The following is a 17026-nucleotide window of genomic DNA, read 5'->3' on the forward strand; positions in this document are numbered from 1 at the left end:
GGCTCCCCACCTGCAGGGGAGTCGCTTCATAAGCGGTGAAGTAGGTCTACAGGTGTCTATCTTTCTTTCCCCTCTCTGTCTTCCCCTCCCCTCTCCATTTCTCTCTGTCCTATCCAACAACAACAACATCAATAACAATGACAATAATAACGACAACAATAAAAAAACAAGGACAACAAAAAGGAATAAATAAATTTTTAAAAAAAAATTTTTAATTATAAATTCTCACACTTTATAATGAAAGAGACAAATACATGAAATGAAGTCTTCAAGAAATGGTGTTTGGAAAAATGGACAGTCACATGCAAAAGTATTAAACTGGTGGCTTATATCTCATCATGCACAGAAATTAACACCAAATGGATTAAATATTTGGATGGTAGACTTAAAACCATGAATACATTGGGAAAAAATGTAGGCAAAACACTTTGTGATATTGGCCCTAATGATGTCTTTGATGATTTGACTCCAACAGCAAAGGAAACAAAAGTAAGACTAAATGGGATTGCTTCAAACTAAAAGACTCTTGCCAGCAAAAGAAACTAAAGTAAAATACCTTCTCCTGAATGGAGAAAATATCCACACAATAAACATCTGACAAGTAAATAAATTCAAGATATGCAAAGACTCACAAAAGAATTCTTTTGTGAAAGGATTAATGTAATTAAAATGGTCATCCTATCCAAAACAATGCATAGATTCAATACAATCCCTATCAAAATCGCAATGAATTCCTTTAAGGGAATAGAACAGATGATACACAGTCTTTTGTTTGTTTGTTTGTCTGTTTGTGTGTTTGTTTTTTTGTAACAGAAGATCCAGAGATGCCAAAACAATCCTGGAAAAAAAAAAACGAGGATGATGGAGACATCATGCTTCCTGACCTCAAATTATAGCACTACAGTAATCAATATGGTATGATACTGGAGCTAAACTGGACACATAGGTCAATGGAATAGAATTGAAAGTCCATAAATAAACCCTCATACCTATGGACAATTAATTTATGACAAGAGGGCACACAACATTAAGTGGAGAAAGGAGAGTCTTTTTATAAATAGTATTGGGGAAACTGGATATCTACATACAGAAGAATGAAACCGATGGGAAGGGGAGATAGTGGCAAAATAGCTGGATATTGAACTGTTTTGTTATACATACAATCCAATTTTGAGCCCCCCACCTCACTGTACTGGAAGAAGCTCTGATGCTGTGTTATCTTTCCCTCTCTCCCTTAGTCTCTCTCATTCTGTCTGAAAAAGTCATCCTGGAGCAGTGAGGATCAAGTAATGAAAAAAAATCTAAAAAGAATGAAACAGGGTTAAGAATCACCATATCTCACTGCACAAAAGCAATTCAAAATGAATCAAAGACCTGGATGTTTAACTGGAAGGTATGAAATAAGCAGGAAAAACTATTAGCAGAGCACAGTCCATGATGTCTACTCTGTCCTTCAAGAATGGAGTGCTGCAGCAAAAAATAAATACATAAATAAAATAAACATAAATAATCCAGTGGGGTTATATCATACTGAAAAGCTGTTTCAAAGTGAAGGGAACCATCACCAAAAATTAGAATAATAATTTAAAAAAACCACTCTGCCTAATGGGATACCTTTACACTCCATATATCAATAGGATTGACAAAGGTCTAATAACCAAAAAATATAAAGAACTCACAAAACTCAGCAGCAAAATTCAGATAGCCCTATTGAAGAATGGAGGAAAGATCTGAACAGTCTTCACCAAAGAAGATAATTCAAATAGCCAGTAAGCATATTTAAAATGCTTAAAGCCCAGGAAGTTGATGGCAAGTCCCTTGCCTCATGGTGCATCAATGTGCTTAGAAGCCTGTCCAGCTGTTTGAGTTCTGCCCTGAAAATCTAGGAGCACCACATCAGAGGGTTACAGCAGGGTTACTTCCATGGTCACTACCCTACCCCCACAGGCTTCCTGAGTTGAGCCCCTGCCTTACCCACCCTTAACAGCCCCCTCCCACCGCCCTGGCCCACTGTGCCACCCAAGCAACTAAAAGAAGCCCTCTGTAGATTCCAAAGAAGAGGTGCACCTTCTCATTTTTTTTTTTTGTGTGTGTGTGTGTCCCCTTACCCTCCACCGTCAGTATAAGACCATAGTGAAATAATGAAACTCGGGTGTGGAGACAAGAGCCAGTAATTCTACCTCTATGTCATTCATGTACTCCTACCCCTGCCCCCTTTAGGCCTGGAACAATTTTTAAAGGAAGAACAGAAACAAACAAACAAACAAAAATCCCGGGACTTTCACCTCCATGGAACCAGTTCAGCCAGATACTTGCCATCTCTTCTTTCTCCCTCTGCCTCCTCATTTGGTTTATGGCTTCGTGTTGGTTTGGTCCCCTTCCTCCTACCTCTCAGAGAAATGGTTTGGCCCTTGCTAGTTTCTGCAGCTTTCTCCCCGCCCCCTATGCTAAGGATGTCCAGAGTCCCAGCAGCAGCTGAGGAGGAAGAATGATAGAGAAGCACATGGTGTGGTGATTTGCCCTTTCGTAAATAAAGATTAAATTGCAGCTTCTCAGCCCAGCCGTGTATCCCTGAGTCTCTCTCTTTTGCCTAGACGCTAGCCCGGCCTACTGGAGGCCCCGAACTAAAACAACAATGGCTGCCTCCTCCCTTTCCCTAGGGCCTTTCCCTAGTCTGACCAAAGGGAACCCCTGGGTGGGGGGTGATGCCTGACACCTCCTTCCTTCTCCTCTCTGGTCCTCCTGTACTTTCTGAACCTGGATCCAGCTGGCTGTGATTTATTTATTTATTTATTTATTTAGGGAGGTTAATGGTTTACAGTACAGTTGTGGGCACATGGGTACAATTTCTCATCTCACCAAGGCAAGTGACTGCAAAACATTCTCAACCCACAAATTAGGCCCATTGTCCTAGGACCTGAAAGACCCCCTGCTCCCCCAACCCTTGTCCCTATCCTCCTCACCCAGAGTCCTTTGCTTTGGTGCAATACACCACCAGTACACGTTTTACTTTGTTTTCTTTTATGTTTCTTTTTAATTTTTTTATTTCTTTTGGGGGGGATTAATGGTTTACAGTCGACAGTAAAATACAATAGTTTGTACATGTATAACATTTCCACATAACAGTACAACCCCCTTTAGGTTTCTTAAATTAAGACACAAGAGCTGTGTTCCTTTTTAACAATTACACTGGAGGTTTTTCTAAAATCAAGTTTAAAAGGGAAACACAAAGCAGAACTTGGGCTGAGTTTGGTATATTGCACCAAAGTAAAGGACACTGGGGAAGGGGGATGGAGGCATTAAGGTCCTGGTGCATGATGGTGGAGGAGGATCTAAGCTGGGAGTGAGAGTGTTTTGCAGAAAACTGAGAAATTTTACACATGTACCAACAACTGTACCTACTGTAAACCATTTATCTCCCCAATTAAAAAAATACGCAAAGCCACTAATTTTCAGAAAACTGCAAATAAAAACCACAGGAAGATAGCACCTCACTCCTATGAGAATATCATGCATTTAAAGGGAAAGAAGCAACAAATGCTGGCAAGGAAGAGGAGAAAATAGGAGCCATTCAACACTGTTGGTGAGAATGTAAAATCAGTTCAGCCCATGTGGAAAATAGTATGGAGACTTCTCATAATATGACAAATTAAGCCAATCAGCAGCCTGGGAGCTGGCACTGTGGATGAAGTGTCAGAATCTCAACCATGAGGTCCAAAATTTGATCCCCAGCATAGCATACACTAGACTGATAGTCTAGCATTTTCCCTCTCTTTTTCTCTCATGTTAATAAATAAATAAGTCTTTTAAAAAATAAAAACATACCTACCATGTGACCCAGAAATTCCTACCCTTGGCACATGTGCAAGAACTCAGGATTCCATTCTGAATCAACCTATGCACACCTATATTAATCACAGAGCTACTTGTACTAGCTACATTTTGGTAACAACCCGTGTCCAAGAACCGCGGAATGGTTAAGGAAGTTATTGTCTATATATAGAATGGAATGCGGCTCAGTGGTAAGAAAACCTGGGATCTTCTCATTGGCCATGAAATGAAGGGAACTGGAGGAAATCAGAGTAACTGAAATAAAGGGTGGGATAAATACTAGATGATCCTGCTCATAGGTGTGACTTAAGAAACAAAGCAAAGGAAAATACAGGGTGAATCTTTATACTATTTTTCCTTTGTGTTTTCCACATCATTATTATTGCAGGTTGGTACTTACACGGAAATTTCAGGGCTCCAGGTGGAAATATTTTTCCCTTTTTCTTTCTTTACTGATAGAGACAGAGATAAATAGAGAGGGAGGTAAGGAGGAGAGAAAAAGAGAGCCACCAACAGCACAGCTCCACCACTTGTGAACCTTCTCCCCTGCAGAAGGGAAAGGGGACTTGAACCTGGGTCTTTGCACTTAGTAAACCTGTGCTGGATATGCCACTTAGTAAACATGTACTGGAAATGCCACTGCCCAATACCCAGAATGAACTTTAACTGGTATGGTCTATTTCAGTAGATCCAAGAAGTTAAAAGGGGGATGCAGGAGGGGACTGAAAAGTTGTCTTGGACCTCTCTGAACTCTTATTTATTTTTCAGATAGAAAGACACAGATAGAGGGAGAGAGGGATAATACCAGAACATTGAAGCTTCTTTCAGAGTGAGAGTTGTCAGATGCAAGCCTAGGTCATGTGTGTGACAAAGCATGTGTGCTAATCAAGTGAGATATTTTGCCAACACAGTTTTCTTTGCTCTTTTTCTTACCTTCTGTCACCACCAGGGTTTATCTGTGCTGGCTAACATTTTCAGACCTAAAGAGAAATATTGAGACACAGAGAAAAAGACACCATAGCCACAAAGTTACCTCCATTGTGGTGGGGATTGGTTGCCAATCTAGGTCCCTTGCATGCAAAGCCCAGTTTTCTTTTCTTTTTACTTTTGATATTTATTTTTTAGTGTTTGCTTTTTATAAATAAAAAATTAAATAAAAAATAAATAAATGAAATTCATTTATTTATAAAATGGAAAAACTGACAAGACCATAGGATAAGAGGGATACAATTACCACCACCAGAGCTCCATATCCCATCCCCTCCCCTGATAGCTTTCCTATTCTTTAACAACGTGGGAGTATGGACCCAGGATCCTTGATTACCTGAGGGGCATTAGTTGTTTGGTTAAGGTTGATGTAAGTGTTTAAGGTTATGTACTGGCCAGCTTGCTTTAAATCATAGCTGCCCCTAGGAACCTGGAAGTACTGATGACAATACTAAATTTTAAAACTGCTTCAAGATGATCATTATCATTATTTATTTTTTAAATATTTATTTTTCCTTTTGTTGCCCTTGTTTTTCATTGTTGTTGTAGTTATTATTGTTGTTGTTATTGATGTCATCGTTGGTAGATAAGACAGAGAGAAATGTAGAGAGTAGGGGAAGACAGGGAAGGGGAGAGAAAGATAGACACCTACAGACCTGCTTCACTGCCTGTGAAGTGACTCCCCTGCAGGTGGGGAGCAGGTGGCTCAAACTGGATCCTTACGCTGGTCCTTGTACTTTGCACCACATGCACTTAACCCGCTGCGCTACCACCCGACTCCCTCTTCTTTTTTTTTTTTTTAAATTTAAATTAAAAATTTTATTATCTTCATTTATTGGACAGAGACAGCCAGAAATTGGGAGAGTAGTGGGAGATGGAGAGGGTGAGAGACAGAGAGACACCTGTAGACCTGCTCCACTGCTCACTTGCTGGTGGAGCTTCCCCGCTGCAGGTGGGGACCTAGATCATGGTCACAAGTGAGCTCAACCAGCGTGGCACTGTCAGGCTCCCAAGATAATCTTAGATATGGAGTTCACACAAAACCTAAATAATTTCTCCAATTATTATGTGGCTGCAGGTGCTGAAGAAGGAAGGGAAGAGAAACTGCAATTTCCATACATCACTCAATGTGTCTGCTCAGATTATTACTCCCTAGATTCTCAAGGAGCATTATTTAGCCTTGTGTGGAATCCACCAAGCATTTTCCAGCGAAATAGCAAACATTTTTGGAAAGTGCTAGTGACTTTGACAGGATAACTCACTGATTAAGTCTTGCATGGATATGGACAGTAAATAATGAAAGGCGGTGTTGCTGGGTTTTTATTTTTATAATTTTTATTTATAAAAAGGAAACACAACAAAAACCATAGGATAAGAGGGGTACAACTCCACACAATTCCCATAAAACTCCGTATTCCCTCCCCTCTCCTGATAGCTTTCCTATTCTTTATCCCTCTGGGAGCATGGACCAAGAGACATTTTGGTGAACAGAAGGTGGAAGGTGTGGCTTCTGTAATTGCTTCCCTGCTGAACATGGGCACTGACAGGTGTTGCTGGGTTTTTAATGAGGACCTTGCATTCATCTTCAAATATCATTGTAGGTATTTGCATACTGAAATAATTCGTAGCCAGACTGCTTTCTTTTTTATATATTTGGGTTTCTTTCTTTTCCTTTCTGTTTTATTTGATAGGATAGAGAAATTGAGGAGAGAGAGAGAGAGAGAGAGAGAAAGAGTCCTGTACACCTGCTTCACTGCTCCTGAATCATCACCCCACCCCTACAGGTGGGGAGCGGGGGCTCAAACCCAGGCCTTTGCACATGTGCAGTGAACAGTGTGTGTGCCACCACCCAGTCCCTCAAATATTTTTTCACTTTCTTATTTTGGATAGGAACAGAAAAATTGAGAGGGAAGAATATAGAGAAGGACAAAGACCTGCAGCACTTCTTCACCATTTGTAAAGCTGCAGGTGGGGACCAGGCGCTTGAACCCCGGTTCTTGCACACTGTAATGCGCACTCAACAGGGTGTGCCACTGCCCAGCCCCCAAGGCTGCTTTTCATTTCTCCTGTTCCTCCTCCTTTTCCCTCCCCCTACTTCTCCTCCCAGTCCCTTCCTATTCATTCATTCATTCATTCATTCATTCATTCATTCATTCATTCATTCATTCATTCATTCATTCATTCATTCATTCATTCATTCATTCATTCATTCATTCATTCATTCATTCATTCATTCATTCATTCATTCATTTTAGCGCCAAAGCTGAAATTCAAGCCTATTAAGCAGCCCTGGTGCTTCCGCTGCATAAATCTCTGGGAACTACATTTCCCATAATACACTGCAGCTAATCTGACCTCGTTTCAAATGGTCCCGTAGGGCAACAAGGATGGTTATTTCTGACCCTTCATATCCGTGACCAAGAAAGTAGATACAGTTCGGCTTTTGCATCTGCCAACTTTCCTTTTTTGAAAGGTGGTCGCTAAATGAGGGGGTTCTGTGTGCTTGGCAAACTCAGGCATCCCTTCTGTTGCATGAAGAGCCAGGACAGTGCCTCCAGTGATCTGGAGACTAGGAGGGAATGTTGATCAGGGAGCACCCCTGCGGTTGTTCAGTGGCGCAGGAACCAGAGCCCAGGCTGAGTCCGTAAAAAGCCGGATCCGGACAGTGACTCCGGAACGGGAGAAAGAGGAAGATGGAGGAGCCGGTGGAACCCGTGTACAGTGGGCAGTCCCTGCCCCCGGTTTACATCTATAGCCCCGAATATGTCAGGATATGCGACTCCCTAGCCAAAGTCCCTAAACGGGTAAGAAGGGTCAGGGAGAAAGATTGTGGGTTTGGGGGGGAATGGGGATGCGGACCATTGGACTGAAAGGCATTTAGCAAAAAAGAGGCTACTGAGCTGGAGTAAACCTTCAGCAGAAATGTGGGCAGCCCTACCTGGAAATGGAGGAAGTGTTCTCTTTGAGTTTCGAGGGCGCAGCGTTTTTCTGCTGGGCATGCAACTAGCCGTTGGGTGTGGGGTTCGGGGAGAGGGAGATGACATGGAGAGGGCTAGTGGTTTCTATGGAAAGAGACCCCCCAAAGTAGGCTAGAAACTGCAGGACAGAAGTATTCCATCACTCTCTTAAAGCCCGGTACCTTTCAACCTTAAAGGATTTTTAAGATACTTTGTATATACAGTCTGTTGCCAACGCTGGTTGTAACTGTTAACAAAACACGGAGGATCTGAAAGTTAGGTCCTTTCTTCAGGTTGATGAAGTCTGAAGACTATGGAATGTCGGGGAATTCAACATTTACAAGGGGCTCTTTTTTCCCCTCTTTTTAGGCCAGCATGGTACATTCTTTGATTGAAGCATATTCACTGCATAAACAAATGAGGTGAGTTGCCTTTCCTGTACAACTTCCTAGATGCTTATGGTGTGTTTCGTCTTCTTCTAGCGTTTGTCCTTCTTCCGTAGCCAGTCAACAGCGTCAGGTTGAGCCTGATGTAAAGTTTCGAGACCTCCTTTGAATCTGGAGAGGTGGCAGTCGTTGACTATGTGGGTCATAGTCTGTCTGGAGCCTCAGGGGCAGTTCGGGTCGTCTCTGGCTCCTGTGTTAATATCTAGAAGCACAGTGTGGCGAATTAAGGAGATGACAATAGTGTTTTTTTGTTTTTCTTTTAATTTGTACCTGCAAGTCGGTAAAAGTTCTTTAAGATTTAAAAAAAATGAAGAAGTGCATGTGGTTATTGACATACACACAGCTTTCTTGCAGAGAGAGATAGAATTCTATGGGGATGGGATACAGCATAGTGGTTATGCAGAAGACTTTCATGCCTGAGGCTAGAAAGTGGATTTAGTCCCTACCACCACCATAAACCAGAACTGAGCAGCGCCCTGACCTCTTTCCCTCTGTGTATCTTTCTCTCATAAATAAATAAACAGGTAGAATATTTTAAAAAGAAAAAACCCTAGGGTTAATGTCTTTTTATAGATTTAGATCTGAGTATGTTTAGCAAATTACACCTTTCTAATAATAAAGTGTTCATCTATCAGTTCTGATTTTTCAAAAGATTTTTTTTTTGGAACCTGGATCTGAAGGTAGGGGTCCATTAAACTTAAGGCTTTTAGACATCCCATCACTACCACTAAATTTTCATGAGTAAGTCTAAAGACAAGTCAAGGCCAAAGTAAACTCCTGCAACTAGTCCAGAACTCAGCAGAGTGGTATGTGGTTGTACCCCCTGGAAACTTATGGTTCTGTAAACCACTTTGAAATCACTAATAACAAAAATAAAACCAAGGCATCTGGGAGGGTAATTCAATGAAAAAGTAAGGACTTGCAAAGCCAAGGTCCTGAGTTTAATTCCCTGGCACTACATATGCCAGAGTGATGCTATGGCTTTCTCTTTTATAAATAAATAAAATAAAGACCTTTAAAAAGTAAGTTATATTTTAAGTTAAATGGTATCCAGAAAAGTTTAGTATTTGTTATAATTCTTATCAGTAGGCAGAGATGCTTCCATTTAAATCAGCTCTTTCTTTCTTTCTTTCTTTCTTTTTTAAATCAGAGCACTGCTAAGCTCTGGCTTATGGTGGGAACCTGGGACTTTGGAGCCTCAGAGAAGAGAGTCTCTTTGCGTAACCGTTATGCTATCTACCCCTGCCCTGAATCAGTTCTTTATTATCGGTTCAACTATATTTTTATTCTAAGAGAAAACTGTAATACCAGGGCTAGCTGGTAGCACACCGGGTTATGTGCATATAGTATGAAGCACAAGGACCTGTGCAAGGATCCTGGTTCAAACCCCTGGCTCCCCACTTGTAGGGGGGATGCTTCACAAGCAATGAAGCAGGTTTGCAGGTATCTCTCTTTCTCTCTTCTCTCCGCCTCCCCCTCCTCTCTTAGTTTCTCTCTGTCATATCCAATAAAATGGAAAAAAATGGCCACTAGGAGCAATAGATTTGTAGTGCCACCACTGAGCCCCAACAATAACACTGGAGACAAAATAATAATAATAGTAATAGGGGTCGGGTTGTAGCGCATCGGGTTAAGCACATATGATGTGAAACTCAGGACCCTTGTAAGGATCCCAGTTCAAGCCCCTGGCTCCCTACCTGCAGGGTGGTCGCTTCACAGTTGGTGAAGTAGGTCTGCAGGTGTCTGTCTTTCTCTCCCTTTCTCTGTCTTCCCCTCCTCTCTCCATTTCTCTCTGTCCTATCCGGCCACAACAACATAAAAAACAACATTAATAATAAACACAACAATTATAAAAACAACAAAGGCAACAAAAATAAAAATAAATCAGTAAAATAATAATAATAATATTTAAAAAAATAATTAAAAAAAAAGAAAACTGCAATACCATAGATTTTGTGTTTGGGGTTGAGGATTAGGTACCTATATTTTGGGGTGTTCATATTCCCCAGCCCCCTTCCTGTATCCCTCCACTCATCTGAAAAACATACTTACTGAAAGCCTCTCTTAACAGCAAGGAAATTAGACAGACAGCTCTGCTTAGATTCCTTGTTTGTCTACTTATTTTGTAAACGTTAAAGAACTTTGATGTGTGGGGGGGAGTACTATTTGTGTTTCTAAAGTAAAGTGCTTAAAAATGACCAGAAAACATTTCTAAGAAAGGCAGTCAATAAATGACTTTGTTAGTAGTAAAAATAAAATTTGAAAGTTAGTTACCAACTGGGCAATAAATGAAGCAGGGCTAGCTGGCATAGACATATACTCTCACCCATTTGACCAGAAAATGTCACAAATAATCCTACAGATTCTGTTAACTCTTATAAATGACAAACAGGAAATTATATTATTTATATATTATAGATTATATATTATATAAATATACATTTATATTATATATTATATAAATTATATATTCTTTACAATTTTCATTCTACTGATTTTGGATAGGGAAGGAGAGAGAAAGAAAGAGAGAGAAATTGAGAAGGGAGGAGGAGATAGAGAGGGAGAGACAAAGAAATACCTATAGCACTGCTTCACTGATCATCAAGCTTCCAGCCCACAAATTGGCACCAGGCACTTGAACTGAGATCCGTGCACATGAAAACTTGTGCACTCTACCAGGTGCACCACCACCCAGCCCTCAAAGTTCACTTTTTAAATGATGTGGTGCCCGAGGATGAACTCAAGGGTCACCAGATATATGATATTGCTCTCAGAAGTTTCCCCAGCCCAATTTTTTCCTCTTTTTTTTTTTTTTTCTATTTAGAAAGAAAGGAGAGGGAGGGAGAGATAGAGAAGGAGGAAAGATACCTCAGCACAGTTCCACCATCTGTGGTACTCCTCTAGAGTCTTCCATGATGCTCCCATGTGGTGCTGAGTCTCAAAGGAATTGGTGCTTTGCTCTACTGGATGCAATAACTCCCAATTCAATTTCACTTTTTAAAAAATATAAACTAGGGAGTCGGGTGGTGGTGCAGCAGGTTAAGCTCAGGTGTTGCAAAGCACAAGGACCGGCAAAAGGATCCCAGTTCGAGCCCCCGGCTTCCCACCTGCAGGGGAGTCTCTTCACAGGCGGTGAAGCAGGTCTACAGGTATCTATCTTTCTCTCTCCCTCTCTGTCTTCCCCTCCTCTCTCCATTTCTCTCTGTCCTATCCAACAACAACAACATCAATAACCACAACAATGTTAACAAGGGCAACAAAAGGTAAAATAAATAAATATTAAAAATATATATAAACTCATGGGAAAAATATATCCTCACTTATTATTAATGGAGTCAATTAATATACATGAGGAAGTGAAGACTATGTCCTACAGTGGAGGAGCAGAATGGTTTTTTTCATTAATTTTTATCATTTTATTTTAATCATTTTCTTGGGGGCTTAGTTGTTTCTAGTATAGTTGACACATGGGTACAATTTCTTATCTTTGTGTGATAGGTATCTGCAAAACACTCTCACCCCCAGCTTAGCTCCTTTTCCACCATCATGCACTGAAACCTGACCCTCTCTCCATGCCTTCACTTCCTCTCCTTCCCCAGAATCCTTTGCTTTGGTGCAGTAAACCACATCCAGTCCAAGTTTCATCTTGTAAACTTAAGCAACAGTGACAAAAAGAGAAAACAGGATGGTTTTTTTTACTTGAATCCACTTTAACCAGAAGCCAAGAGTTGTTTATTCAGTTCATATTATTAGTTCCTGCTTCCATTGTCTGGTATGTTCTGGGACTAACCCATTCACCATTCACCTCTCTCTGTTCTCTATTATTAGGATAGTTAAACCCAAAATGGCATCCATGGAGGAGATGGCTACTTTCCACACTGATGATTATCTTCAGCATCTCCAGAAGGTCAGCCAAGAAGGCGATGACGATCATCCAGACTCTATAGAATATGGACTAGGTAAGGAAGTGAGGTGGACAGATCTACCTATAGGTCTGAACTACTTTATCTTTTATAACTTACATATGGTCTTAGACTTTTTATGTTTTGGGGAAATAAGGAAGGTGGGGATTGAACTCAGAGCCCTCATATATGCAAAGCATACACTTTACAATTGAGTTACATCCTTGGCAATGCTTTTTTAAATTAGGGACAAATATATTAAACTCAGTCTTGATCTCTTGGTATAACTACATTTATATCACTTAACAAGCAGACCATATGTATGAGTTGAGTCAAACTGAATTATGAATCAGATCAAAGGAAAACCCGTTACTTACTGAGGCCTAAACAACAGTGCCTCAGATTTTTTCTGGCATGCCTTATTTATTTATTTGTTTATTTCTTTCCAGAGAACTGCTTCACTTTGGCATACTGCCGTATTACTGTTGTTCCAGGGATTAAACCTGGGACTTTGGAGCCTCAGGCATTAAATTATCTTTTTATCTTAATGATTATCTTTTTGCATAATAATTATGGTCTACCCCCCCACACACATCTCCATAATCTCATATCTAAATTTGAGTATAGATTTATGTTCTGGCTATGTTTTCTGTCATACCCCTCTTTAAATAGCTGCACTTAAAAAACTGTAAGTGAATAATAGGACTATCTAGAGAAATAGCATGGCTTTGTAGAGGAACACTGGGCTAGAGAGAGAGAGAGAGACAGAGAGAGAGTAGTGGTCCAGAGACCTGGGTCCCAGAACTGGCTTTAGATAGATTGACTATAGATAATACATACTGTCTTATCAGGTCTTGGTTTCTCCTTATCTGGGTTGTAACTAGCTGATTTTGAAGGTGTCTCCTTTTTATGACTAACATTAAAGAAATTCTCTCCCCAACATTTCACATGTCTCTCAATTATATCAGCACAGAACCTTTTTGGTAGGGTATAGTATAGTCAACCCTCGGAATTAGGTACTATACCCAGTTCCAATGTGTGGAGAGGAGTGTCTCTCACACCAGGAAGTAATGTGGTGTAGCAACTGTATTCCTACACTTCAGTTTTCTCACTGTCTTCCAGGAGATAGCATCTGACCTCATAGGCTCAGTCCCCACAACATCATTGCTTCCATTTTAGACTCCAGCCACGAGCTCAGTTTGTTACCTGTACATGTGACCAGCAGTGTATAAAATGGAGGTTCTAATGACTCCTTCAGGCACAGAATGCAGATCACTAATCCAACTAGAGGGACTTGCTGAAATGAGGAAACCCACTTACTTACTAGATTAGTGGGTATTCTTCTTCTTCTTCTAGCGTTTGCCAGTGGGTATTCTAAAAGTATGTAAATTACAAACCACCAAATAGAAGAGATGTACAGGGTGAGGTACTGCACTCTTTTTTTTTTCTTTTGCCTCCAGGGTTATAGCTGAGGCATGGTGCTTACACCATGAATACACTGTCCCTGGAGGCCATTTTCTCCATTTTGTTGCCCTTTTTGTTGTAATTGTTATTATTGTATTGCTGTTATTATTGTTGGATAAGACAGAGAGAAATGGAGAGAGGAGGGGAAGACAGAGGGGGAGAGAAAGACACCTGTAAACCTGCTTCACTGCTTGTGAAGTGACCCCCCTGCAGGTGGGGAGCCAGGGGCTCAAACTGGGATGCTTTTGCTAGTCCTTGCGCTTCACCATGTGCGCTTAACCCACTGTGCTACCACCTGGCTTCCAAGGTATGACATTCTTTCCAAGGCATACCACTCTTGCTAGAATCTTCATGTGTTTACTAACCTGAAAGCTCTATTAATCCTATTTTTTAAAATAAGGCTGCATTACATAAGCACAATTAATTAGATCATCAGTCATTAGTAACTGGACTCTATTTGCAGCCACTTTCCCTCCTTACAGAGTGAAACTGAAAATTCCTACTTTCTAATCATGTGATTGAATTCACTGGCAAACAGTCCCTATTCTTATGTGCTTCCAAAGGTCACCTCATTAACATAGCAAAGGGCACATATATGGTTTTCACTCCTTGGAAATATTGAAAGACTTAGGAACTCTATGCCTGAAAATATAGTGACCTTTGAATAACTCAGGGATTAAGGACACCAGCTCCCTCTCCCCTTGCACAGTAGAGAATTCATGTATAAATTTTAACTTCTTAAAAACATATTGATTTCTATGGTTGACCAGAAACTTTATCCATTATATAAATAATAGCCAATCCATATTTCACGTGTTTTATGTATTATATTCTTAGAATAATGTAAGCTAGAAAACAGAAAATGTAAAAAAAAATCATAAAAGAAAAATCTCTTTGCAAGGCCATGTTGTATCAGTACTGTAGATTTTTACAGCACTGGTTTGCAAGAAAATCTGCATGTAATTGGGGATGTGAATTTCAAACTCCTCTTGTTCAACAGCCAACCATAGTTTCTATTATAAACCACAGTATTAGGGCTGGGTGGTGACACACCTGGTTGAGTGCACACATTACCATGTGCAAGGACCCAGATTTGAGCCCCTGGTCCCACTTCCAGGGGAGAACCTTCATGAATGGTGAAGAAGCAACACTGCAGGTGTCTTCTCTCTCTGTCTTCTGTATCCCCCTTCCCCCTCAATTTTTCTTTGTCTCTATCAAATAAGAAAGAAATAAAAATAAAAGAAAACATAATCACTGGGAGTACTGAATTCATCCTGTAGGCATCCAATCCTAGCAATAACCATGCGGCAATAAGTCAATCACTCAGTCAATCACAGTACCACACCTCCTTTGTTATTCTTTTTCTTTTTTTAAAATGTTTATTTATTTATTTCCCCTTTTGTTGTTCTTGTTGTTTTATTGTTGTAGTTATTATTATTGTAGTTCTTGTTGTCGTTGTTGTTAGATAGGACAGAGAAATGGAGAAATGAGGGGAAGACAGAGAGGGGGAGAGAAAGACAGACACCTGCAGACCTGCTTCACCGCCTGTGAAGCGACTCCTCTGCAGGTGGGGAGCCAGGGGCTTGAACCAGGATCCTTGTGCAGGTCCTTGCACTTCATACCATGTGCACTTAATCTGCTGTGCTATCACCCAACTCCCTATTTTTCTTTTTCAAGAGCACTGCTCAGCACTGGTTTATGCTGGTACCTGGGACTTTGGAGACTCCAGCATGAGAGTCTATTTGCATAATCATTATGCTATCTGCCCTCACCCCCCACCTCCTCTTTTTTTTCAATTCATTTCAGTTTAACAAGTTCTGCTCATAATTTCCCCAAGGTTATGACTGCCCAGCCACTGAAGGGATATTTGAATATGCAGCAGCTGTCGGAGGGGCTACAATCACAGCTGCCCAGTGCCTGATTGACGGGATGTGCAAGGTAGCGATTAACTGGTCTGGAGGCTGGCATCATGCAAAGAAGTAAGAAAATTACCTCTTTCCTCTCTGCCTCATTGAGTCAATTTCTCAGTTATGTACATTCTTTGGCTTAATTGCATTGGCATTTATTGAGACACATATGTATAGAGAACCCTTCCATAGGTATTCTGAAGAGAACATGTGAACAGAAGATACTATAATATGGCAAAAAGTGTGCTATTGATACTGAGGGCCCCTGGGCTATGTGCCTAGTTTTGTTGCTACTTTGGTTAACTGAGTTGGACAGGTTAACATCTCTAGCCCTCAGTTTCCTCACCAGGAAATTGGACAGGGCAAGTCTATATCTCTCCTTCTTCCTTTTCTAGTTTTTATTGTGTTCAAGGGACGTGCATTTGAGAAATATGAGAGAAACTAGAAGTAATTACGGAGCAGCATCAGTTTTTGGTACTCACTAAGTATACATGTGATTTAAGGAGATCTAGTAGTAGAGAGAAATACTTGGCAGTGGAAAGGTTGGGGGTTAGTTCTTGAAAGAAGTAGCAAACAGATTTTCTTTTTCTTTCTTTTCTTTTCTTTTTTTTTTTTTTGCCTCCAGGGTTATTACTAGGGCTTGGTGCCTGTACTATACAAATCCACAGGCTACTTTTCCCATTTTTGTTGCCCATGTTGCCATTACTTTTATTGCTTGTTGTTGTTGTTGTTGTTGGATAGGACAGAAAGAAATCAAGAAAGGAGGGGAAGACAGAGAAGGGAAGAGAAAGACACCTGCAGACCTGCTTCACCACTTGTGAAGCAACCCCCCTGCAGGTGCGGAGCCAGGGGCTTGAACCGGGATCCTTGTGCAGGTCCTTGCACTTCATACCATGTGTACTTAACCCGCTGCACTACCGCTCGACCCCCTTGTAATTTATTTTTATTTTATTATTATTTTTACCAGAGCACTGCTCAGCTCTGGCTTATGGTGGTGCAGGGGATTGAACCTGGGACTTCAGAGCCTTAGGCATGAGAGTCTGTTGCATAACTACTATGCTGTCTACCATTTTAACTCACACATATTTTCAAATAGGTGAATAAATAAATTTAGAGAATAAGGCTGACAAGTAAAGAAGGGAATTATTTGTATTTCTGTCTCTAACTGAAGTAGCACCCAGTCTTAGGCATAATCCTAAGGAGAAATGACTTGTGAAATAGTTGTTCCTAGGTGTTAGTAGGAATTAGAGGAAAAACCCTTTTGCAATTTGGGGTTAACATTCATTTTCTAACAGCTATCCTCTATGTCTGATAAGAGTTGCTGGGACTGTAGCATTTGGCACGTTGTTTGATGTATCTGTAGTACATGACACATGTTGGAGAAGGATTGGAAAGGTGAAATTAGCAGTGTGCTGCATGAGTAGAACGATGCACCGCTGGCAATAACTGTTGATAGTACTAACCAATTGCTAGTACTATCAGTCATGACTGTGGCACTCCTTGGTGCCCTTAAGTCAAGAGAAAACAACACT

At 40.6% G+C, this 17026-nt stretch overlaps 1 protein-coding gene across 10 annotated transcripts in view; it reads left to right on the forward strand.

The window, feature by feature from the left end:
* Window positions 1–7247: 7247 nt before the first annotated feature.
* Window positions 7248–17026, forward strand: part of HDAC8 (histone deacetylase 8) — a 340920-nt gene continuing 331141 nt past the window's right edge. For 6 of the 10 annotated variants that reach the window (XR_009547468.1, XR_009547469.1, XM_007526060.2 and 3 more), the window contains exons 1-4: window positions 7259–7622; window positions 8145–8197; window positions 12050–12180; window positions 15425–15566. Coding sequence is in view for 8 of the 10 variants with exons in the window: in XM_007526060.2 (XP_007526122.1) it covers window positions 7512–7622; window positions 8145–8197; window positions 12050–12180; window positions 15425–15566 (437 nt within the window). In the remaining 2 variants the exon portion in view is untranslated. Of the gene's footprint in view, window positions 7623–8068; window positions 8198–12049; window positions 12181–15424; window positions 15567–17026 lie in introns of all 10 variants that reach the window. The other 4 variants (XM_060182729.1, XM_060182730.1, XM_060182725.1 and 1 more) reach the window with 4 other exon arrangements.

This window comes from Erinaceus europaeus, chromosome X (genome assembly GCF_950295315.1).
Source record: "Erinaceus europaeus chromosome X, mEriEur2.1, whole genome shotgun sequence".
Lineage (NCBI taxonomy): Eukaryota > Metazoa > Chordata > Mammalia > Eulipotyphla > Erinaceidae > Erinaceus > Erinaceus europaeus.